This window comes from Platalea leucorodia (assembly GCF_965183815.1).
Source record: "Platalea leucorodia genome assembly, chromosome: 3".
Classification (NCBI taxonomy): Eukaryota; Metazoa; Chordata; class Aves; order Pelecaniformes; family Threskiornithidae; genus Platalea; species Platalea leucorodia.
The window spans coordinates 119,988,957-120,014,011 of record NC_138825.1 but is presented as its reverse complement, the minus strand read 5'-3'; the positions used below and the strand labels follow the sequence as shown (position 1 = coordinate 120,014,011).

General features: G+C 37.7%; 1 protein-coding gene across 5 annotated transcripts in view; it reads left to right on the top strand.

The window, feature by feature from the left end:
• The window catches only part of ATAD2B (ATPase family AAA domain containing 2B), an 82,786-nt gene that overhangs the window by 5,771 nt on the left and 51,960 nt on the right, over positions 1–25,055 (top strand). For 3 of the 5 annotated variants that reach the window (XM_082307452.1, XM_082307451.1, XM_082307450.1), the window contains exons 2-10: positions 11,628–11,782; positions 14,193–14,239; positions 15,285–15,438; positions 17,565–17,667; positions 18,201–18,309; positions 19,626–19,742; positions 21,184–21,259; positions 23,080–23,178; positions 24,360–24,471. In XM_082307452.1, coding sequence (XP_082163578.1) covers positions 11,628–11,782; positions 14,193–14,239; positions 15,285–15,438; positions 17,565–17,667; positions 18,201–18,309; positions 19,626–19,742; positions 21,184–21,259; positions 23,080–23,178; positions 24,360–24,471 — 972 coding nt within the window. Of the gene's footprint in view, positions 1–11,627; positions 11,783–14,192; positions 14,240–15,284; positions 15,439–17,564; positions 17,668–18,200; positions 18,310–19,625; positions 19,743–21,183; positions 21,260–23,079; positions 23,179–24,359; positions 24,472–25,055 lie in introns of those variants that run through there. The other 2 variants (XM_082307454.1, XM_082307453.1) reach the window with 2 other exon arrangements.

The window sequence follows — 25,055 nt, the reverse complement described above, 5'->3', positions numbered from 1 at the left end:
TGTGGTATAGTTTTGCACGTCCTGCCCTAAATTGTCGAGTATTTGCTATACTGTGGAAAAGTTTTCATTCCAATCTAATGATGCTTTAAATGATTTCTGCATAAAACTTTATAAAACTCTTCTCAAACCAAAGCATCCAGCAAGTAGGCATCAGTGAGCTGCAGCTTTCACTGCTCTTATTTTGTAGCTGTGACCATTTTAAAGGTTGCTGATTTGTTTATTAGATGTTTTAGCTTTAATGGATTACTTTGCATGTGGGTAATATCACTCATGAACCTGCTTATTGCAAAGGGAGCTGACAATATTTTGTCAGCCTTTTCCATCCTTTTTTTTTTTTTTTGTACTCTTCATGCTTTGCTGCTTTTTCTAACAATTTTTCTGTCTCTGAGCTTACTCTTGAAATATTGTCTTTATTACCTTTGATGGGATTTTCATGGTTTATTTTAACCATTAATTTTGCTTTAAATTGTTCAAGTGTTGTTTTGCATTTATACTTGCTTTGACTCTTTTCCTGAATAAATTTAATTTCTTCTTGCTTGGTAGCTATTAAAGCAGGCCACTTCTCAACCAGTTGTAAGATTAATGTGTTATCTTCTAAGGTTTTTCATTTTGCACTGCTGAGTATGTGTATGCTATAATAGCTTCGACTCCAGTTGAACTAGGTATAAAGGAGGTAGCTTTAGTACTCCTACCAGAAATACAGAATTTACGAGCTTGTCCAAGTTCCATAGTTTTTATAGTCTGTTCTGAATTTTGTGGTTTTATCTTTATGCTTCTAGTAGTGTATGTTAATGACCTAACTAATGTAAAGCTTTGGTGGAAAGTTTGTGTCCAGTTGCACTCGGAGCAGATGCTTCAGTTTGGGTGTTTTCATAATTTGGGAAACGGGCTTTTTGCTTTTCTCAATCTCCAGTCAATTGCTTCATTTTAAATGGATAAATAGTTGAGCCGAGCTACTTAAATTACCTGAAATGAAGAAACTGTTCTTTCTGTACACGTGGAGGAGATTACTTGCATTGAAATTTGTTGCCATGCTTCAGCAATCCCTCATTTGAAATACTTAATAACTACCTTCTATTATTTCTCTGATTTATCTTTCAGACCTTGAATGTTGTTTTTATTACGATTTAAATTTCAATACATTAATCTTAAGATTTCATATTACAATTTTACACAGTTTTAATTTGTTTTTTCTTTTGAAATACTGTCCTCAAGTGCATTGTAGCTAGAGAGATACAGAAGTATTTTTAATCCCACATTTTTTTTCACACAGAAGGCCACCTTCCTGTAGCTTCACTTGTTACAGCCATTTCCTTGCTTAGTTTACTGAGTCAAGTACCTGGTCATGTCCAAACCTTGGGGAACCCTCTGGTCCAAGGGTTCTCTCTGTTCTCCTACTTGCTATCCTCATTCAGATCATTCTGCTTCTTTATTTAGGTTTATGGTAGTACTAAAAGGAGGCCATGTCCTCCAGACTTCCTTTAGGATGGGGTTGTTGAGCAGAAACAAGATGGGTTTTTGAGGACTAAGGGTAGGAAAAAAAGTTGTTGTTTGAATGTTTTAATTTTTTCCACTTCTGAATAGTAATTATTCTTGAATGGTCACATAAATATAATTTTTGCTTTAAAAGTCTTTGTTAACAGAATCTAGAAACTCATGGAGATGGTTAATACGGTTGTTACTAAAAATGTCTTGCTTTTAGTATTTCTTCAGTATTAAATTAGGAAGATCAGTGGGTTTGAAAAACTTTCGATATATGGATCTCCTAGAAAAACTTCTGAGTGAGGTGTGGACCCCCATAGAGCCAATAGAGACCTCATCTCAGCAGACTTGCTCTTCTGAAGGTGTGTGATTTCACATGTGCTGCAAGCTGTTAACTCTGCAGTTGTGAAAATGAACAGACTTGCCAGTATTAATGCTTGCCTGGCCATTTGATCAGCTGGATCAGGTTACTGGTCCAGCCAAAACTAACCCTCTTCCCCACATCCTCCTGCTTCCCCTCGCCTCCCCTCCATCCCTCTGATTTGATTATCGGCTGAAAAGTCACAATGTCACCCTAATTTTAGCGAAGGCACAAAGGAGGGGAGAGGAACACTCATGGTGGAAATGCTTGGAGCAGGGCAGTGATGAGGGGTGGAGGACAAACCTCAGCTCGCTATTTATGGGCTCTGTCATAGTTTGGCAGAGGCTGCTCTGTAGCTCGCTCTCCCTTTCTTACATCAACCCACAAGTAGCCTGTGGATTGCAAGAGTTTTTTGGGTGTCAGATGAAAAGCTGTTGAAAGGCACTCAACCTGGATACGAACAGGTGTCTTTTTCTATTATAGACAGGGGGAATGGTTGCAAGCGTGCAAATACACAATAAACAGTGTTGTAGGTAGCGGTTTCTATTTTTAACTTGTAAACTTTTAACTTTTCTCAAAAGCTTTCACATTTATTAAATAACCTGAATTCTAGAATTGAAGTGTTCCAGGAAATAAAGTGGAAATCTGTTGAAAAAATGAAGCAGATCTTCTCATGCAAAAACTATGGTTTTTTACCTGAAAAAAGTTGGGAAGAACTTTTTCTTCTGAAAAAGTCTAGGTGATGGTATTCTTTATGTTCTTAATGGCTATTATTGACGTAAGCATTGTTTACTGAAAAAAAAATACAGAAGCTGAATTTTAAAAGAATTTAGATCATCCTGCAGTTGAGGTGTTCTTTACTATCATTATCACCAATGAAATACAGCGTTAATAGTTGTTTACTCCAAGATCATCAAGCACTTAAGCATGAATCTTGTTTTTCCTTAACACCTGTGGAGAGCCAACATCTGATAAATGACTGTGTGCAAACAAGTGGAAATTAGAGAACTGCGACCAGAAGATGGGTTCTTTTAAGCCAACTTTGTCTCTTTTCAAGCTATCAGTAAGGTTAACACACGAGGTCCTTAATGAAACTTGAAGTTCTTGGTACGGTAGTTAATGTCCTTTAATCCAAATACATTTTTTTCCTAGCTTCTTGTCATTTGAAGGCGCCGGCAGTATACTTATACTGGATTTTTAGGACACAAAGGCAGATGTTTAGCAAGCAGCAGTCCATAGCGTACCACCGTGAATACAGTCTGCTGTATTATGCTGCAACCTGGAGTTGAGTCATGTTACCTTCTTCCCCCGGACGAGTGTATCAGGTCTTGCCTCTTCCCACCAAGCAGGTAGTCAGTCTTGCCATAGAAGAGGGGCTCAGAGCATTTGCCAGGAAAATGTGGGTTGGGGTGGGGAGAGGAGCTTGTGAGGATGTGTTGGTGCTGGAGAGAGTGGGTAGCGCAATGTGTCATCCTGAAATTAGGACATGGTGCGGACACGTAAGGCAAGGTGTGGTCCCTGGTTTGAGTACGCTGATGAGAGTGTTTCAGCCACTGAAAATTTGTACTGAGCCTAAGGACAGTTTTAGTCCTTTTTTTTTTTTTTTAATCTTTTTCTTGAAGATGCTATAGAACAAAGTGGTGAACTGAAAAAAAAAAAAAGAAATAGGATTTGAAGGGATTTACAAGATTCTGGTCAGATGACATTATTGCAGTCATGGTAGAAAATGTGTTTGATCTAGTTAATAGAACTTGGAAAAAAAAAAGAGCAAAACTAAAAATATCTCAAAGAGATTGTCAAGTCTTTTGATTTTTTTAATTGCTTAGTATGCCTAGCCCAAAAATGCATTAGGAAGGATACCTAGTTCTTACCTAACTTTCATCAATAGATCCTAAAGTAGATCTTTAATGCAACAAATTTGTAGAAGTTAATGTTTTAATCCGTATTTTTTACCTTTGCAGAAACTGATACACAAGGGAGAAGTGGCTTATCCAGAATCACTGGACAGACAGATAGAGAGTGTTTTTGGTGTATTTTGTTGGTACGTTTGAAATGACGTTGTAGTTTAAACGCAGAAGCAGCAAGTTATTTGTTAACTGAATAGTTACCTGAGGGCAAAGATGAGTTATCAGCTTAACTAATTAGTACACTGGGGACACAATCACATTTTTTTCATGAATACAAGTTTTTATTTTGGAAAGACAACTTTTATCTTTTTATACCAGTGGGATAGAAATATTTATTAAATGCATTAAATATCCCTGAGTATGTATTTTATTTATTTTAATGGACAGCCCATTTCCACAAGAACTTTGCATGAACTGGTAGGGGAAAAGGTAGATCAGATTTTTCTCACATGTACTTTTAATATCTTAATTCAGATTATTAATATTCTGGGACATCTGAGAAGATGTGTTGTTATTCACGAGATACGTTTTAAATTTTCTTAGAAGTAACCAGAGGACCTGGAATTCAGTTTCTCCAAAGTTTGTAAAAATAAGATTGAGAGATTTCTGAAGTCGTTGTCTTTTCAGAGTATCAAATGGAGAGCAAAAAGGTACTTTTAAATATCAGGAGCTAAGAATTAACTAAAGTTAGAAGTAGAGGTTTTTGAAAACCTGTAGTTGAAACAGATTTCTTGAAAATGTTTATTTTATTATTATTAAGACAAAAGTAAATTTCAGGGTGTTTTGTGCTTGTTCAAGGGGTCAAAAAGAATAAGTAAAATAGTTTGTGCTTTTAACAAAATGTGGAGGGATAGGGTCGATCAGTTGAAGAGTGAATGTCAGTGTGTCTTAATTTCATGTCTTAGACATGGGAAGAGGTCATAGAAAAGAGAAAGACATAAATGCTGAAGGGTTTAAAACACTAGGTTGAAAACTCTCATGTCTGATGCGTGAAGTCGTAGGAGCAATCATGCTGACTTTCTGGGTGTGGCAGAGTTAGTCAGAAGAAGGGTGTGACCCACAAAATGTATGGTAAGGAGAGCAAGTTTGACCGTTGTGGGAAACTCAAATATTCATGTCTGCATACCTGTGTTTTAATGCAGCTGAACCTGTGGCAAAACAGATGGAGTCTTTTTCAGAAATTGAAAGGTGTGGCTGTGGTTTGGATGTTGTGTCCTCTCTTACTCAAAAACTCGATGAACTTGTGTTCATGTACTCGGAGATGGCAGTGATAGAGATGGTTTGTACTCATCCTGTCTTACCAAGACTGCTGCGTTATGGTTGTCTTGGGATGTTCAGACCAGCAGTGTAGTGAGGAGTTCTTTAGACATTCTCTTGGCCAGGAGATTCAACTTAATTAAAAAAACAGAAGGAAAAAAAAAAACCCTACCCCCTTCAATAGGCTGGAAGTAGTCTTTGTATTTTAACTTGAAAATTAATCAGCTGTCATGCTTTAGCTAGCTGGTCCCTGTGCTATACCTGAAGGCAAGCCCTTGTCGGTGAGGACTGCCTTGGTGTGCATGTCCTTCAGTCATGCAGAAAGACGCTATCAGTGTAGTCGTTAAGAGGATAGACGGAGAAGGAAGAAGTCAGTTTTATTCATTGATTTCTAGTTTGTGTTCTTTCAAAACTTAAGGACTTGTCGCTAAGTGTTATTAAATAAAGCTCTGTTAGTATCAAATTACTATTTTGAAATTTAGGGATGGATATGGAAGAGACTACAGGTGATACTGTATATCAGTGTTCTTGTAGCTTCATGAATGTGAGCATTATTATAAACTTTTCCCCATCTTCTTTTCATACAAAGTAGAGAAAACATAGAGATAAGTATGCAGCCATATTTTTTTGTTGCTTTATTTACTTATTCATTTTAGATTTGGTGTCTAGATTTATTGCTACCATCATTCAACTGTTTTCAGTGAACATATGTACCAGAGTTTGCCCCACTACCTCTGCAAGACTCTTGCTGTTGAATGTTAGCTCAACAGCTAATTCGCGGTATTCATTCAGCCATCACATTCCATTTTACTCTTGTTGTGAGGTTATGCAGGGAGAAGATTAGAAAGGCGAAGGCCCAGCTAGAACTTGAACTGGCCACTGCTGTTAAAGATAACAAAAAATGTTTTTACAAATATATCAGCAACAAAAGGAGGGCCAGGGAGAATCTTCCTCCTTTATTGGATGCGGAGGGAAACTTTGCCACGAAGGATGAGGAGAAGGCTGAGGTACTTAATGCCTTCTTTGCCTAAGTCTTTAATAGTCAGACTGGTCATCCTCAGAGTTTTCAGGCCCCTGAGCTGGGAGATGGAGATAGGATGCAGAATGAAGCCCCCGTTGTCGAGGAGGTGGCAGTCACCGACCTGCTCCTCCACCTGAATGCGCACAAGTCCATGGGGCCAGATGGGATCCACCCGAGGATACTGAGGGAGCTGGCAGAGGAGCTGGCCAAGCCACTCTCCATCGTTTATCAGCAATCCTGGTCAACCGGGGAGGTCCCAGTTGACTGGAAGTTAGCAAACGTGATGCCCATCTACAAGAAGGGTTGGAAGGAGGATTCGGGGAACTACAGGCCTGTCAGCCTGACCTCTACTTGGACTTTAGTAAGGCCTTTGACACTGTCTCCCACAGCATTCTCCTGGAGAAGCTGACTGCTCACGGCTTGGATGGGTGCACTCTGCACTGGGTTAAAAACTGGCTGGACGGCCGAGCCCAGGGAGTGGTGGTGAATGGAGTTAAATCCAGTTGGCAGCCGGTCATGAGTGGTGTTCTCCAGGGCTCAGTGTTGGGGCCGGTCCTGTTCAATATCTTCATTGATGATCTGGATGAGGGGATTGAGTGCACCCTCAGTAAGTTTGCAGATGACACCAAGTTGGGTGGAAGTGTCGATCTGCTGGAGGGTAGGAAGGCCCTGCAGAGGGACCTGGACAGGATGGATCGATTGGCCGGGGCCAACTGTGTGAGGTTCAACAAGGCTCAGTGCCGGGTCCTGCACTTGGGTCACAACAACCCCATGCAACGCTACAGGCTTGGGGAGGAGTGGCTGCAGAGCTGCCTGGCAGCAAAGGACCTGGGGGTGTTGGTTGACAGCCGCCTGAACATGAGCCAGCAGTGCGCCCAGGTGGCCAAGAGGGCCAATGGCATCCTGGCCTGTATCAAGAATAGTGTGGCCAGCAGGACCAGGGAGGTGATAGTGCCCCTGTACTGGGCACTGGTGAGGCTGCACCTCGAGTCCTGTGTTCAGTTTTGGGCCCCTCACTCCAAGAAGGACATGGAGGTGCTGGAGCGTGTCCAGAGGAGGGCAATGAAGTTGGTGAAGGGTCTGGAGCACAAGTCTGGTGAGGAGCTGCTGAGGGAGCTGGGGTTGTTTAGTTTGGAGAAGAGGAGGCTGAGGAGAGACCTTATTGCTCTCTACAACTGCCTGACAGGAGGCTGTAGCGAGGTGGGGGTCGGCCTCTTCTCCCAAGTAACAAGTGATAGGACAAGAAGAAACAGCCTCAAGCTGCGCCAGGGGAGGTTTAGGTTAGATATTAGGAAAAGCTTCTTTACCGAAAGTGTAGTCAGGCACTGGCACAGGCTGCCCAGGGAAGTGGTTGAGTCCCCATCCCTGGAGGTATTTAAAAGATGTGTAGCTGTGGTGCTTAGGGACATGGTTTAGTGGTGGACTTGGCAGTGCTAGGTTAACAGTTGGACCTGATGATCTTGAAGGTCTTTTCCAGCCTTAACGATTCTATGATTCTGTGATTCTATAATGAAGACTATGTTTTGCCAGTCTAGACCGCGGGTGGTATCCTGTTAACTCCAGTTATTTCTTCACTCATTATTAGTGAGAGTGCTTTCCATAAGAAGCTGCACTGGGTTCTGGTTGTTCTGGATCACAGCTGGAGTTTGGTGGGTCTCTCATTTCTGTTAGATCAGTACGGTTGTGCTAAATTTTCTTTACCTCTTCATACTTCCTGACATTATGTAAACTCAATTTTGTTCTTCTGTGCTTGCTTTTTCTTTGTGGCTTTCGTATGCTTTCAGGCAATTTCGGACATGGTTAAGATTTTATTAATTCGTATTCTCTGCATTCTCTCAGTGTATCAGTGCGTTTGCTTCAGTGCCAGTGTTTCATTAGGAGGTTTGAGTTCAGTGCATTGGTTCCTACTTCTGCAATTTCATTATTAATTTCTTAATTTTTAAGTTTGGTGCTTGTGTCGTACATTTCTCTTTCTAGTCCCAGAAGATTTTCATGATGTGTACTGTTAAGTAATAAGTTTCTGGGTTGAAACTGAAGTACTATTTTTAATCATTGAAGGTATAAATGTTTTGAGACCCAGTTACTTGAGGGAGCAAGTTGAGTGCAGTGGAATCGTTAGACCTCTTTTGCTATAAATGGGAGGAGGCAGTGGATAGACTGCTCTCTATAACGGCTTCCCAGATTGAAATTAATTTCTTTTCTTGTTCTAGCATATCCCACTTTGGCTAATCTCTTGAGTGTAATGAAAGCTCCATCTCCATATTTTAGTGTAGGTAGGTGAAAGTTCTGGATTGCAGTCTAGGTGTGATTTGATTCCCTAGAGCTTGAATTTTTAAGATTGTCTGTTAACTGGAAAATGGAGCTTGGGTTCTTATTAATATGTTTAAAATCTTAATGATTTCTCATTGTAGTAACTTTGTCAATACTTCACGGTAAAACATTTTGTACGTTAGCGCGTCTTCTACAGCAGGTGTACTAATGTAAGTTAGTATTTGGGCTTGATGATCTTAAAATGTAGACTTGCTTTGTACTTGCTAAGTTACTGTGTAGAGTTAATATGCAGACAAATGCGGCTCAACTGAAAGTAATACCCTAAACAAAGAATCACCAGAAGGTATTGCCTCTGTTAAGTAACCCACTTCGTTGCTGGTCTAGTTCCTTAGGCGGATGCACTGATGTGATCACATGGACAGTCAGCCTGCCCTTCCAGTTTTTGAAGCTATTGGCCAGTATCGGTTCGTTTGACAGTATTAGAGATCTCCAAGATATGCAGCTTTCCTAAATTCTGTGAATATTAGTAACTCAGTAGCAGAGGGAGACCTGAAGTAGCAGATTTTGTCTCTAGGTTAATCACTAATATTTTGTTTTACCTGCCAGTTGACCACTTGGCATGCATGTAGCTCAGAAGTAACTACAGCACTGTATTGCCTTTGACCAATAAATAGACAGGACAAATGAGGAATACTAGCTAATTTTGAGACTTGGGACCAGCGGCAGGGAACTGGAGGAAATGCAGAGAAAGGTGGTCATGCGAGACCTGGGAGGAGTTAGGATTTTTGCATGGGAGAGGGTAGAGATGGAGTGGAGTACAGGAACCTATGCGTTACTAATTTCACTGCTTGCAAAATAGCTTTAGTGTCAGCCCTCATAAAGCTTCGTTACATGCTTGTTCCTCTTTCTTAGCTTCATTTTCTCTGTCTCGCCTAGCCGGTTTAAAACTGGTTCTGTGGCTTACCTTGAAACTCTGCTTCTTTCCTGCACAGGGTAGCTCTTGTAGTTTCAGAAAGTAGTTACTAAAATTGACTGAGCAATGATGTATTTCTGTAAGTCCACAAATAAACTTGTGGCTGATTAAAGCAAAAAGTACATACACAAATGCTTACAGTATTCAGAAGTGAATATGTACACTATTAAAATTTTGTGAAAAGTTGGTATTTTGTAGTTGCAGAGTGTTATGGAAAACAGCTGGGTGGCTGCACATGTGTTTTCCAGTGCTAGGCAAGGTGCAGGTGTTCTGTGTTTAGGAATGGTGGTAGTTACCAGTGCTACCACTTTGACTAAGCCTTAGTTTTAGATCCCAAATTCTGCTTCATCTAATTTAAAGTTTTAATTATGATATTGAGTATAGATATTAATTTGAGTTACATTGATTACTTCCTGAAGAAGTAAAATAATGAGGAAGAAAGAAGTGTGGATTTTGTTTTGGGTTTTTTTTTTTTTTTTTTTTTACTAGGGTTAAATTAGTCCTAAGATTGAATCTTAATATATTCTTTCCTTGGATTTACCTTGACAGGCTAACAATTAACAAAGTTAAAACTACTTTTAAAATGAGATGTGAACATGGGCTGGTTCGCAATTAATACTAGTTTTTAGTATTTAGTATTTTTAGTATTATAAAAAGTATTTACAAGTATGAATCACAAATGAAAATCACATATAACATATTGAGTAAACAAATACTGTAGCATAATGAGTACCACATTTATTAATTTATTAGTAGCATTATAAGTATTTAATATTAGTTAATATTTGTCAAAATACATATAATAATACGTATTTATTTATAATATTTTATATATTTATAGATAATATGTAAAAATAAATGTTAAGGCATGATGTAGTCAGCTCATTTCACTCGCAACTCTCTGTTCCTGCAGACTGGTCCCATCCTCACCTTGTTTTTTTTTTTCCTTGCTTTATCTCCTGTACTCTGATCCCTCATTGAAATGATTCAGCTCACTAACCAGATAGAAAGCTAATCTAACAGAAGGAAAGTGAACTTTTGAAGCTTTAGTGAGCTGATTTGGTTTATCGGTGGGTCAGAGAACCATCAGAAGAAGATCAAAGGAGACTGGAGTGGTGCTGCGTAGCCAGGCAAGGGAGCGCACGGGCCAGCCCCTGGCTTCAGTGGTGCTGAGCTGTCTTGGTGAACTGCACCCATACATTGGGATTTCTTTAGGCTTTGCCACTTTCTAAATACTGTGCTATGGTAGTCTGTCTTACTCTCTTAAGAAAAAGACTTCGTTGTTTTGTTTATTTTTATTTTCTTGAGTACGTGAGACATCATGATGTTGAATTATCTGGAGTACAAATCGGATTGTTGTTGTTAATAAGCCTGATGAACAAATGGGACTTCCGTGATCATCTCCTTGCATGTAAATAAAATTATCTTTTGTTCTTAGTTGAAGTGATTACTGACAATTCCTGGACCTTAATATTCGGAAATTGGTTGCTCTGTTGTTGCAAGAGAGGATATTTAGTTTTTTTAATCAAGACTGTTTCCATGAGCTAAAATTTGTGGTTTAAAGAATCTTGATTTTTTTTTTTTTTTTTTTTCTTTTTGTAGTTCATCCTAACAGAAGCAGATCCTCCAAAGTTTGCTTTCTGTCCACTTGTTACATACAGCTCTGAGTAATCCCTTGGTACTATATTGGAGTTTCTGTCTACATTACCTCTGATAAGCACAGCAGGAAAAAACCCCTCTGGTATTGTTTAGGCACTTCTTAAAGGTGTTAAGACTGATGTTGTTAGTGTGTATAGTGCTGTTAATGAACACATTAGACAAAAAATGCTGTGGAAGTATAAAGTCCGCTTTCGGTTACTCCTGGCTGTGTGTTTGATAGTCTAAAGAAGAGAACAAGGTATTGCAAAACTCTTACAAGAAGGAAGAGGATAATGTGACTGTTGAAGCATTTTAAAGACAAAGATAATGTCAGCAGAATAAATTCATGCTGTGTTTCTAAGAATCTTTATTTTCCTCAGTCCTTTTTTTCTCTTTATTTGCACTATTAGTTCTTTTGCAAGTAGGGTAAGAGTAGTAGTGTCACGTGTGATATACAAAATGCAGTGGGTTAGAGAAACAGAATGCTTGTTCAGAAATAGATGTAAAATATTATAGAAAAGTTAAATATTAAAAATTAAATATTTTCATAGTTTCCAGTAGTGTTTTCAGAATAATCATTTTTAATGTTTCACACAAGCTGGTTACTAAGAGTTTGATAGAGACTTCACTTTTACTAAGCTTAAGTTTCCTCTTTTTCTGTAAGGATATATACAAATGAGCCAATTAAGTATGATCTGATGCTTTTTTTCTTTTCAGAAAGATGAAGGTAGTGATGCTAGCTTGAGTGATAGCCACATATCTCCTCCCGCCAAACGTACCTCAAAACATGCTGATCCTGTGTGCAAAGACAAATCAAAATCACGCAGTACTGGGCAGCGAGAGGAATGGAGCATCTCAACTGGACAGTCCAGGTAACTTGGTGCCAGGAGAAAAATGAAGTCTTACCAATTTTTCCTGTATCGTTAACCCGCTTATGCTATTTCTGCAGTGAGCTGCAGCTCATGCTCAAGAGTGTATTTTTGAAGCATGTTATTTTCATACAATTTTCTTTTAGTTTAAGACTCCAGGAATGTGGGTTACATAAATCCTTCCATCTCTGTGTTTCCTTTCTATGCAAATTTGTGCAAAAATGGGAAGTAATTTTAAATGAGATGCAGTCTGAATTCTAGATTCTTGATACAGCCAAATTTAGTGATTTAATTGGTATTTTTATGTACTCAAGATATAAGAAGACATGACATTTTAACTAGGAAATCAGTATTATCCTCATCTTTAGGGAATGGATAATGGTCCGGTTTGTTTCTTTCCATTGTTGTTTTCAGCCTCTCTTCCCTGTTTGGTTATAAGGGCTCAAGTGAATTACTCTATTGAATATAGGCTCAATCCTGCCACGTTTTTATAACTCAAAAGAGAAGTAATTTGTTTCATTTTATAACTGATTAATAATATTTTGCAAAGCATTCTTGTGTTCATAAGGTTCTTCACGTGATTACAGGTAATTATGAGATAGTGTAGGCAGTATGTTCCTGGGCCATGAACCTTCAGTTAATACTGATTCTTTTGTAGATACATATTTCATATTTATGTACAAATCAAAATCGTTCTTGCAACACTTTGCATGTAAGAATGACTGTAATTCACTACTGGACTGTCGTCTGCTAGGATGAAGTATATTTAAAAACTACGTAAATCTTAAAATAGATCTCTTTTTTTGTTTGTTTTTCTCTTTTAAAACAGAATAAATTGCATACAGCATATTATGTGCCATGGTCATCTGGGAATGTATTGAAACTCATGCACCTTCTATTTCTTTTGTTTATAAGTGTAGACTTGTACTGTATCTATTAAAAATGCTAAGAGATAAAAAAAAAATATTTAATGTGTCTGGGAGAATTTAGATCACTATGTCAAGTGAAATTTGGCCAGGATACTGGAACTCCTGTTGTTACTCATGTAGAACCCACTGCGGCATGTCTTTGCATCTCAGGCTTTTTTGTTGTTTTCTGCCAAAATCCAAAGTGCTGGGCGTAATAGTGATCTTAAGTTTCTAAGACTTTTCCCAAAAGCTTTGTTGCTAAACCTTTATTATAATCAAATTTCACTTCTTCAATTGTGGTTTCCAAAATACTTAAAATATCTGACCAGAAAAATATTATTGGGAAGTTGGATGTGGACATGACTTCTGTAAACATGGTTTTCTGTGTTGCTACCCAACCCTTGCAAAAATCCTGAGGTTACCTTTGTTTTGTAAGGATTGGTTACACATTTCTTAGGAAAATAATAGCAAAGCTCACATCTTCTGTACCTCTGAGTTGAACTCTTTGTAGTCCGTTGAACTCTTGGTCACGTTCGAGCTTAGATTGCATTTGGTGTTACTAAGATTTCCCCTCCTTTTTCTGTTTCCCATCAAATTCATTTTAGTTTTGTAGTTTGAGAACAAGGAGTTCCTCCCTTCTAGTATTGGTGTGCAGTATATACAGTTCACTTGTCTGGAAAGTTCTAAGCGTTTCTGAGGGTGGAAGAGAGAGAATTTTTTTTTCCTTTTCCCTGATTTATTTTGCTTTTTTGCATAGTGATGTTGACAAATTACATTTAACAGTCTGCCAGTGGTTGTAGAGTTTTTATTCATTTGTATTCTACTCTAAATTATCTTCTAGTAAAATGTCTAAAAAATAAAAATATTTTTAATTTTTTAAAGATAAGTGAATGAAGGAACAATTGCTTATGCAATAAAATTGCAGAAAATTCTGAAATATGTTTTTGTCTTAGACTATGATGTAGTAGGGCTTACTTTTCCTAAAAGTTAGTGTAAAAAGAAATTCAAAATACCAGATTGATAGAGAACAGGAAAATATTTTTTACTGATTTTAAGTACACACAGCATAAATTAGTCCCATTCACTTGAGTTGGTAATTTTGTTAAATTTATTCTTTTTCTGTGAGTACAAAACAGCTTTTTGTGCTTCTACAAGTTTATCCAAAGTGTTTGAATGATAACTGCCTTTGAAGAGCTATATCAAGATCTTGTTCTGAAACTTAAAGGGAGTTAATAGTAGGACATGGCATGAGGGAACATTGGAGGGATTAATAAAAGAGATGTTTAGATAATTGGGGGGATTCATATAATTGGTATTTGGCAGTTTTGTCCTCATTCCAGTGTCGGGCATGAAGCAGACTCTTCAGAGGCTACGTGTCACAAAGGTTTTGAAGTCATAGTGTATCGTGTAACATGCTGTGTTTAAAGTTCTATTTTCACTGTGTGACTTTTGCTTGGCTAAGGAATGTTAACATTATTTGTGTGTCTAATGTAATTGTTTCCTAGGTTAACTTCTCAGCCTGGTGCTACACTACCAAATGGACGTAGCTTATGTAAGTGTATTACAGTGGACCCTTTTGTACCTACTTTTATGTTTAACAATTTTATGTCAATGATTTTCAGTTGCATATATTTTTAATAACTTTACTGATTACTCTGACCATTTTGACCAGAAAAATTACTGGTTTGGCTCAGTTTTCTTCTGTCAACATCTTGGATGCTCTCTGTGGACATGGGGAACATTCTTAGATGAAAGTCCATTTCTCTTCTCAATTCAGACCTGTTGGCCATGATCTTGCCGTTTTCCTCAATTCCCAAATTTACTGTTATGACCTAATTTTGGCCTTCCTCTCACAGCTGGTCTCTTTAATTTACTTACTCTCCTTGCTCATTTGAAATTTGGCCTTCTGTAGTTCTTAACATTACTTAACTCTACTATTGCTTTATAGAGACCTGCCTTGTCTGCAGCTCCTGCTACCTTGAAGAGTTTTCCTATATGCTTGTACCTTACAAACTTGCCACCTTGTTGCATATCTCAGCTAAAACCACTTTGTCCTTCCCGTCCCTTTTTCATCAATTCTGTCTCGTTTAGTTCTGTGTTGACTCTATATATGCGTTAATCCATTAAGCATTTTTGGTATTTTTATTATTTATTGTGGTGCCTAAGGAACAATCAGAAGTGGGATCCCTTTTTTTTTGGCACTGTACAGAGTAGCTGATATAGATTTGCTTGTGAAATCAATGTGTTGTATCTGACCTTTTGATACTGTATTTGAAAAACTGAGAATTGAAACTGTGGGCCACGTGTGCATTTTAGTGTTGATGTTAACTTAAAAATATTGAATGGATATTGAATGCCAAATTTTCATCATAAAATAAGACTATTTTATAAGGAAACAAGCTCGAGTCTGAAGAAACAGCTTGTAAAACAACTTTGATAGGAATTTAAAAAATATATTTCTTTAGTGAATATAAGGGTGCTCATACTGTGCTCCATAACTTTTGGTTTATTGTCCTTGCTAAGTATTCTCTTATTAATTCTTGTTTGTGAAAATGTTGTTTCCTGCATTTTGAAGTAGTAATACAAATTTCTCTTAGCTCTCAAAAGCCACCCCCTTCGAGGGGAAAAAAAGGGAGATGGGGACCATGCTTGCATAAACGGAGATATAGAAGTCAGAAAAAGTTGTCGGTCCAGGAAAAACAGATTTGAAACTTTGAATCAGAGTTTATTGTTTGATCAGCTAGTAAACAGGTATGTGGGGATACTTCAGTTGTATTCACAAAGCATCTTAATGATTTTTTAAAAAGTTAGAAAACCCTGTGTTCCAGTGCCATCTATGTGTTTTACTGTGGGAATGTCGAAGCAAGCTAGATTGTGGTTTGAGTTACAGGCTGGGTCCTGTGCTGTAACTGCCTCTGTTATCCGTGCTCTAAATGCAAAGCAGCTTACCAGACTTTCACTGAGGAGTAAACTACTTTGTGTTTACACCTGGATGAAACTGTGTATGTTGGCGGTTATTGCAGAGTGGCTGACATGCTGTAAATCCACACCCTAGTTTGTTTCTTAGTAACCTCTTCATGTAGCGATACCCTAATTGTGATGTAAACTGGTGATTAGCAACAATGCTTGGAAGCTTTCTAGATTTTGCTTGTATGATTTTGATCATAAAATATCAAAAGTTTGTAGCTTTCTTTTTTTGTTTTTGTTTTTTACCATTTGTTAGTAATTCACATAGGGTGGGTGTCACTTTTTGACATTTACTGTGCAGACAAAGTAGGTCAGAGAGGGAGGCACGGTCTGGTCTGAGCATAGGAATGGGAGCCAGAAATACTTTTCTTGAAATATTATTTCTGTGTGGCCCTGAGCAGGTCACTTAATATGTCTCAATTTTCCCACCTGTAAAATGGGTCTTAGTAGTCACATCTGTGAGAGACTGCTTGCTCTAGTGCTTGGAAAACGATTTAAACATAAACATTTAATTGCCAAGTATGATCTTTATTGTTAAATGTGTTCTGTTGAATCTTTTATTTAATTTTCTTTTTCAATTTACTCAGTAACTACTTGGTATCAGTTTACAAATTTATATTGAGTTACATTTATTTTTCTAGTTGCAGTTGAATCTCCCTCTCCTCATCAACAGTAGGAAAAAGTCTACCATGAAGATTGTAATTTGATAAGATCATGGTACTGAAGTCTATATATGAACTTATACTGATAACAGTGTGTCCCATAATCATTGGAGGTTTTTAAGAACAGGTTAGACAAATGTGTCAGGAATGATTTAGGTATTGTGTAGTTTGTTCATGCCTGGCAGAGCCGGTGGACTTTTCCAGGTCCCCTCCAACCCTGTTTTCTTTGATACTGAACTATAGCTTGATTTTACTTGAAGTGGTTATGTCACATATCACAGATATTTTAGAAGAATTGTTTAAAATCGAGAGGGGTGCTCATAATGAAAGCTTGACTTTACTGACTTCTGTGACCAGAACTGCCATTGACTTCTTTCTAGGCAGGATTTCACCCTGTAGAGTTACTTTTAAACAGCTTGAAAGAAAGGAAGTGAAAGTTTCTGCCTTCTTACAATTATTATACAATTATAGTGGAATTCCAGTGGAAATCTGCCGTAATCTCCATAGAGAGCAGGAACTAGGTGTTCAGGACAGGTGGCCAAATAATTGACTTGGCCTGGTGAATACTCCTGTTTTCTTCCTTAGTAATGAAGCATCTTGGCCAAGGTTATTATTTATATACCACTATTGTTTTGACAGCTGTTTACATCAGATAGTGAAAATGTAGGTTATTTAAATAGTAGATGAGAAATGGTAGTGGGCTCAAATAATGAATGATGAAATTCTAGGTGTTACTGATCTAACGTGAAGAAAAAAAAAAAAAAGCTTTATGTATCAGTGTCTTTCTGAGGCCAGGGTAAGAAGCTGTAAAGCTGATGAGGTGGAGGCATTAATTGCTTTCCCAATATTATAATTATGTAGATAAAAAGCCTTACTTTCTTATTCTGCAAACTTATTTACACTGAGCAAAAAAAAAATTAAAGTGTTACAGCCTAATTTGAACCCCGAATTCTAGTAGCATCAGCATTTCTTCTTTTGCATACTCTTTAGTTTATATTCTGTAGCTTCATCTTTCAGTTTTCTTTATTATGGTTGGTTTTGTAGTTAATTGATAGATTCAAGAAGCTATCCTAAAATTTTCAGATTTTAATTCATTTATGTATTTAGTTGACTTGTAGACCTTAGAATAGCCATAACAGACCATAGAATCAGATACGTTAGGTTGTTGGATGCTGTGTAAAAAGTTCTGCATGTCTACTATTTTAAGACTAATTTTTTTTTCTGTGTTAACTGTTGTGTATATTTTAGTACTGCTGAAGCTGTCCTGCAGGAAATGGATAATATTAACATCAGGAGAAATAGGCGGTCTGGGGAAGTAGAACGGCTACGAATGTGGACAGACACAGAATTTGTAAGTGCAGCATGCCTCAGATATTGAATAAAGGTAGTATCAAGGGGGAGCATGTTTGTTTTTGCAATCTCCATACGTTTGTCTGTAGCTCTGTCAAAAGGTTCCAGATCCTCTTCAGTGGATAACATTAAAAAACTTGATAAACTCAAATTCAGAACAAGATTCACGGGTGTATACTAAATCATGTTTTCTTTATTGATGAATTGACTTCCATGCTCTCATGAGGTACTGTGATGGTCCTCCTTTGGTTTGAAGCACACTCTGGTAGTCTGAAAACATGACCAGGGACTGTCATCTGCTTTGTTCCCTAAAACAGCTCGATACTGATGTTAACTATGTATTAGATGGACTAGGTACTGAGAGACTTATTTTACCACCTATTAAATGAGACTGCTTTTGTAGTCTACCCTTGGAAGGCTGTGTTGGAAAAAGTCTTGGGGGCTAGAGATTGTGTATTATTTACTGAACTGTGGGCTAACACTGTGAGTGACATGGGACAGTACTGATAGGAATGTATGTGAATTTTATTACAGGAAAACATGGATATGTATTCTCGAGTGAAAAGAAGAAGGAAATCACTGAGGAGAAATAGCTATGGGATTCAGAACCACCATGAAGTGTCCACAGAAGGGGAAGAAGAAGGTATGGGTTGTAAAGAATTGTAAGAGTTTGTCTGAAATACTTATAAAACAAAGCTCTCCTTGACATAAGATAGCAATATATTGCACTACAGAAAGTAATTTGGTTTTGGATCTGGATTTGGAGTTATTAAATAGGCCAATTAACAAGACTATTGCAAATAAGTACAAACTGCAGGATTCCTCCCCTTTAGAAGGAGAAGTTTTAGGGATCTCTACAAATCGTTTTCTTTAAACAAAAGCAAGTTTATCTGAAAGTAGCAGAACAAACCCTGGTTTCTAAATGTTTGCATATTACGTTCCCTTACTCCTGTTTTCCCTAACACTAAGTAATTGGAGCTTTCCTTATATTCCCTGTTGCAATCCTCTGGTGGAAGCCAGAATGTGATGCATGTAGTCTACAACTACACATGTTCTCACTGACTCGCTATTTCTCATATGCTGTGTGGTAGTTACCAGAAAGAATGTGAAATAGTCAGTTCTGCATCCTTCCTTTGGGGAAGGTATTAATTAAAGTCTCTGTTTTCTATCCATCCACTGAATTTTAGAAGGCTTGTAGACACACAACAGTATTTGAAATTCTACCTTCCTTTAAAAATGTGGATGAAACTGGCCAGTGGGTTCAAAAAGTATTGAGAAAGAAGGGATTATGGCTAACTTTGATGGCATGATCTACAGCATGCTTGGCTTCCTTAAGAAATTGGACTCAAACTTCAGGGATCCATGTGAGGTTCAGTGTAGTGTGTCTCTATTTTGAACTGAAACTGCTGTAGGAGGTATGGTCTGTCCCAATTAATAAGAATGCAGTCTTAATTCTGAGCTCCATGGATGGAAATACTGATCCTGTTAATAGATGGACCTAGGTGGTACCTTTATACAGTGTGTTTATTTGCTTTGTGTAAAAATTATATTGTGAATCGTAAAGTTGTACGTACTTTCGTGCTCTGTCAAATATTTGATTTTCTGAGGCTCCTATGGGAAAAGAGTGAGAAGAAGGGCATTCTTAATTTGAAGAACAGTTATTGAAGGAAAAAGATAGTGGATAGAAGTGATATTTGAAGTACTTTACAACTAAAATTAATTTGACTACATTTATTTTTCTTTCTGTTGCTTTTCCAGAACCTTCTGTGGGAAACTAGAAGGAGGTTTGACAATGTGCTGTAGATTTATCTTGGTCGTCAGATTTCCAGTGATTTACCAATTAGTGTTAATTAATAGGAGGGGAATAATTCTCAGTGACCATTAAAATGTTTATTTTTAGGTTGAAGATAGCTCTGGCATCAAGTAGAAGTGTTCTGAATATGTTTTCCTCCCCAACAGAGTCTCAGGAAGAAGATGGAGATATAGAAGTAGAAGAGGCTGAGGGAGAAGAAAATGATCGGCCATATAATCTCAGACAGAGAAAAACTGTTGAAAGATACCAGGCCCCTCCAATAGGTGAGGAACCAGACAGTGCTCATGTGGTTCTGCTCTACTGACCTCCAAGAATCCCATGGGGGTGGGAAGGGAAAAGTTGGATGACTGCTCCTCAGCTCGACAGCGTTCCCATGCAGCATTAGTGACTTTCGTCTTTCTTCTGTTTTTGTTCACCATGTGAATACGACTACTGAGACACAATCTATTAATTTGTCAATGGTGGTGGCGTTGCTAGTGCATGCCGCCTCACTGAACTTTGCAAGTACTGCCGTGTGCTGGGCTCAGGGTTGGAGGTGAACGGGGTTTAGGTCAAGAAGTAGTTGGCAGAAGTTGAATTCAGAAAGCAATCTAATAAATTAGATAATTACATAGAAAAAATAGTTACTGTTATACCTGATTCTTTTCTTGAGTGGTAAGCCTAATTCATAACTAGATAAATTGCATAGCAGCAGTTAACCGCATTTTGCTTAGATAAGAAATTTAGAATAGCATAGTTCAGTTGGAAGGAACCTACAGTGATCATCTAGTCCAACTGCCTGACCACTCCAGGGCTGACCAAAAGTTAAAGCACATTATTAAGGGCATTGTCCAAATGCCTCTTAAACACTGACAGGCTTGGGGCATCGACCACCTCTCTAGGAAGCCTGTTCCAGTGTTTGACCACCCTCTCGGTAAAGAAATGCATCCTAATGTCGAGTCTAAACCTCCCCTGGCACAGCTTTGAGCCGTTCCCATACGTCCTGTCACTGGGTACCAGGGAGAAGAGCTCAGCACCTCCCTCTCCACTTCCCCTCCTCAGGAGGCTGTAGGGAGCCATGAGGTGGCCCCTCAGCCTCCTTTTCTCCAGGCTGGACAAACACAGAGTCCTCAGTCGCTGCTCACAGGACATGCCTTCAGTGATCCATACAGGTTTCAGTGTCTCTTGATTTTGAACATTTTAATACTTCTGTTTGAAATAATGTACTCTGTGCATATTTGGTTTAGATTACAATGGTGTGTGCAGTGTGCTATATCTTAAGGCGACTTGGAAATTAAGACTGATAGAGAAATGCTGTGGTTTATTTGTTAAGAGAAATTTCAAGACATCCCGTGTTATCAGCTGTGCAGAAGTTTTTTGTATTGAGTTTTGTGTCTTGCAAATAAACTAAAAATGCTAGTGCCATGGATGAATTACATTCTGTGCCATGGTAGGCATAGCTGTGATGATTTGAGGAGGCTGAGCGTGGAACTCCTATGACTGTATCAAGCCAAGTATGGTGATAGTGAAATAAAGCATACAAGGTTTGATTTCCCTCCGTTCCCCCACCTCCCACCCCCCCAGTTCTATTCTTAATTTGAGCTTTTGGAGAAACCAGTGGTAACAATATTGGTAAAGAATAATCTAGCACTTTTGTGCTGCATTTAAATTAGTTTATTATTCTTTTGTAATTGATGTTACAAATCTGTAACTTCTCTTACTCAGTGCCAGCTCATCAAAAAAAGAGGGAAAATACACTGTTTGATATTCACAGATCTCCTGCAAGAAGAAGCCATATCAGGTAAATGTCAGTCTTTTGGTATGTACTTGTTTGCTTTCCCTCAGTACATTTCTATTAGCGTTTGATTTTCAGAACATTCTTGAGTGAGGTGTACAGTTCATTCACGCATGTGCGTGGATCTTGAGTTGTATCTTAGGTTCAGATCCTGATCAGCATACAAAAATTAATTTCATAGCACTTCGTAATACCAGTAGAAGCTTTGTGATAAACAGAATGGAAACAGGTGTGCTGCAAGTACTGGAAAGAGTGTTGCACACTGCACACTGTAGCTTTTTTTCAGTAAGGGCATATATTTAGTGTTTAAATCGAAAGCAGCAGTTTAACAAATATCCCCTTTCTATTCTACAAAAATAAACAAATAAAGCTAACATTTTTTTGTTTTCCTCCAGTTCAAATTTCATCCAAGTAATACTAACAATTTAATAAAATATTTACCAAGCATCATTTTTGACTCTTACCTTTTGTGACAAAAAAGTCTGGAATGCACCAAGTTGTCTTGGAAACTGTCACTAGGCTTTATTTAACAAAATAGATGACATCAGAGCGTAATACATTTTTTTTTTTTTTTAAGAAACTCACTCAAAACTTCAAAAAGACAAATCCGTCCATGAACAGAATCCAAGTAGACAAATGCTAGTCTCAGCTGAAACTCTTGTCTTCTTATTGCTCAATTTAATGACATAGTGAAAATATGAATATATAAGTAAATAAAATAATAGCAGAATCTTATGATTCTACGAGTTTCTTTGTAATATAAATAAAAGCATGTGATTTTGAAGAGCATTTTTTTTTTTCCTTGAAGTGCATATGACATTTTGTTGTGTAATCTCAGGACTTGTACTTGCTAGTAACATATAAAGAGTGTGAAAGCTGTTATCCCTTCAGTTTTAGCACGCTTATTGCTCCACTCTCATTTTATCCCTTCTTGTCAGGACACTGTCATAAAAATTCTTCCTAATTGCATGATACTCTTTGATATATTTTTAAATGTATCTAATTTTTGGTCATCAAACAGTAAAACTTATTGACCTTGTTATCCTTTGGGAAAAACAGCTGGACAGTGCATTATCATGTTCATACAAATGATGCAGCTCACTATATTCACTAAAAATACATGAATTTTTACTAATAGCCAACTTTTTTCAAACTGATAACAAACCGAACACCTTTTTGTACAGAAGATGTAATGTATGTTCTCTAATATTTCTGAAACTCAGTTTTCTGAAATATCCTCATACTAAAATAAGAAATGGTTCATGCAGACTTTAAATAGTAATTTTACTTAGATTCAGATCAGAAGTTAGACTACAGTACAGGTATTCTGTGAAACTTCTGCTGTTCAGAATTAATGACCTCATAAAAAAAGCCAATATGCTTTAGGAAGTATGGAGTTTTTTCAAAGAATATTCAAAGGGAAACATGGAACTGAGTAAGGAGATCTTGATTATTGTGTTATGTTGGAGGTGGCTAAAGTGGTTGGAAGCTTTCTTAGGTGCAGTTGCTGTCTGATGAACTTCAGCAGCTTATTGATTGAATACTCAGTCACACTTGCTGAGGTAGCATGGACAGGACCTCATATCTTATGGCGATCTACTGTTGTAGTAAAGTTCATGTTGAAATCGGATATCCCTGTGACACTAAAAGTTGTTTCCCTCCCGGATTATTTTGATACTTCCTTAATAAAACTAAAATTTGCATGCATCTTAAACCTGAACAGTACTGTACTTGCTGTTTCAATTTTGTTGTTTTTAAAAAAATCAAAACATGCCGTTCTGCTGCAGAAAGGACTGAGTTTTATGTTTATTTTGCCACTTCAACAGGAGAAAGAAGCATGCCATTCACAGCAGTGATACAACCTCTTCAGATGAAGAACGTTTTGAAAGAAGAAAATCTAAAAGCATGGCCAGAGCAAGAAATAGGTATCAAAACAGTCTTGGTCTTTAGGAGGGTTTGATTTTTATTATTCAGCAGAAAACAAGCAGAACTATTGTGTAATGTTCTGTCAGTTCTGCAGACTTTTTTCGTGCCACCTGTGATTATCTGCAGAGGCAGTGTAAGAAGGTTGCTGGTTATAGTAACATAGATTTTGAAGTCTTATGAGTAGATAATTAACAATAGTGATAAAAAGATGGAAAGATAAGAATATCTGTTTGATTCAGTTGGATTATAGGACAAACAACTTCTATTGGTTAAAGTGGATTTTTATTCCTGATGTTACTTGGTCCCAGATAGTTCAGTTGTACTCCCAATACTAGCTCCTATTCTTCTCTCTTCCTGTTGTGTAGTAATATCTGCATTCTACACACCCAACACGCATTTTTTTGACCTTACATTTATTCATGAGTTGTCTGAAAGTAGAAGATCTATAAGGTGTATCGGTAAATTTACTTATTGCCACAGATACATTACTTAGAAAACCGAACAGAAAAGAAAGTGTTTCCTCATCTTTTTCTATCTCTTCCTGTCTGCCGCACCATTCCTTTTTCCAACCTGAGGAATTCCAAAGATGTACAACTACCAAAAGTGCAGTTCGAAGTGTAACCTGTATCTTACTGGTACCTTTCTTCCTCCCTTTAACTGTATATTTGACCTGACGTAATATCTGTGTAGGGGCTTAAAGCTTCTTTGTGTACACTAAGAAGCTGGAACAGGTGGATGTGAGTTACGGCTGATCTGCAAGAAATATTTTTATTTCCTTTCTTTGGACTCTAATGAGCTATATTTTTAAAAATTTGTTTTCGTTGTACTGCTAATCCTTTTCTTACCATACTGAGCTTATGTAGTTCATCCCTGCCAGTGGAGAGTGTCCTGTTCTTTTGGTCAACAGTGTTTCTTCTGTGTTTAATCAAAACAGTCTGTGCAGCCTAGTTCTCCAGATTGAAATATCTGTATGGAAGCACAAAACTATCTTTATATTTAAGGAACTTCCAGATATACAAGAATAATTACCACAATAAAAAGGTTAGTTTTGATTACCTTATCAATCCAGGAAGGTCATCTCTTTAGGTAGTAGAAGGCATTTAATCTTTGTTCTTCCCATTCCAGCAAAATGATCAAAACGAACAATATTTATTTGGTGAGTTTTTTTGTTGTTGAACAGGTGCCTGCCTTTAAACTTTAGAGCAGAAGACTTAGCTAGTGGAATCCTGCGAGAACGTGTGAAAGTTGGGGCGAGTTTGGCTGATGTTGACCCTATGATTGTTGATAAATCGGTAGGTTTTGTTAAAACTTTTTATTTTCCTTTCCCCAATTATGCATAAGCAGAATTCACTACAGCCTCTCATTAGAGTTGAAGTAAATTCATAATAAGCTCACTGATCTTTTTTGATTTTTTTCCAAAGCTGTTGTCTGTTTATTCCTTTGGGCTACAAAGCACTTGCTTTCAGCCTGTAGGTAACCAACAGGCTACACAGGTATTGTAAATAAGCTAAAATATCAATTGCCCAGCTAAATTTCTTTTTTTTACAGTCAGTTTGTGATTACTTGTAATAGTAGACACTGGGATGTGCTGAGCAGTGGAGAAAACAGAAGTACTGACCACCTGAGTTAGTTAACTTGGTGCTAGCCATGTGGGTCCTGTGCCTATTCAGAAACAATGATACACGTTAGCTTATGGTGCGTGGTGTGCAGAAGCTGCTGAATTATTGCTAGGGCTGAACCATTGTCAAGAAATATGTTGACTGTATTTGTGTTATGCTGTGCCTGAGCTTAAAAATGCTCTCAGACTTAGGCTGCATCTCTGTAGATGTCCAGGCATCCCTGACACAGTTAACCACCTTGCGAACCAGATAAATCT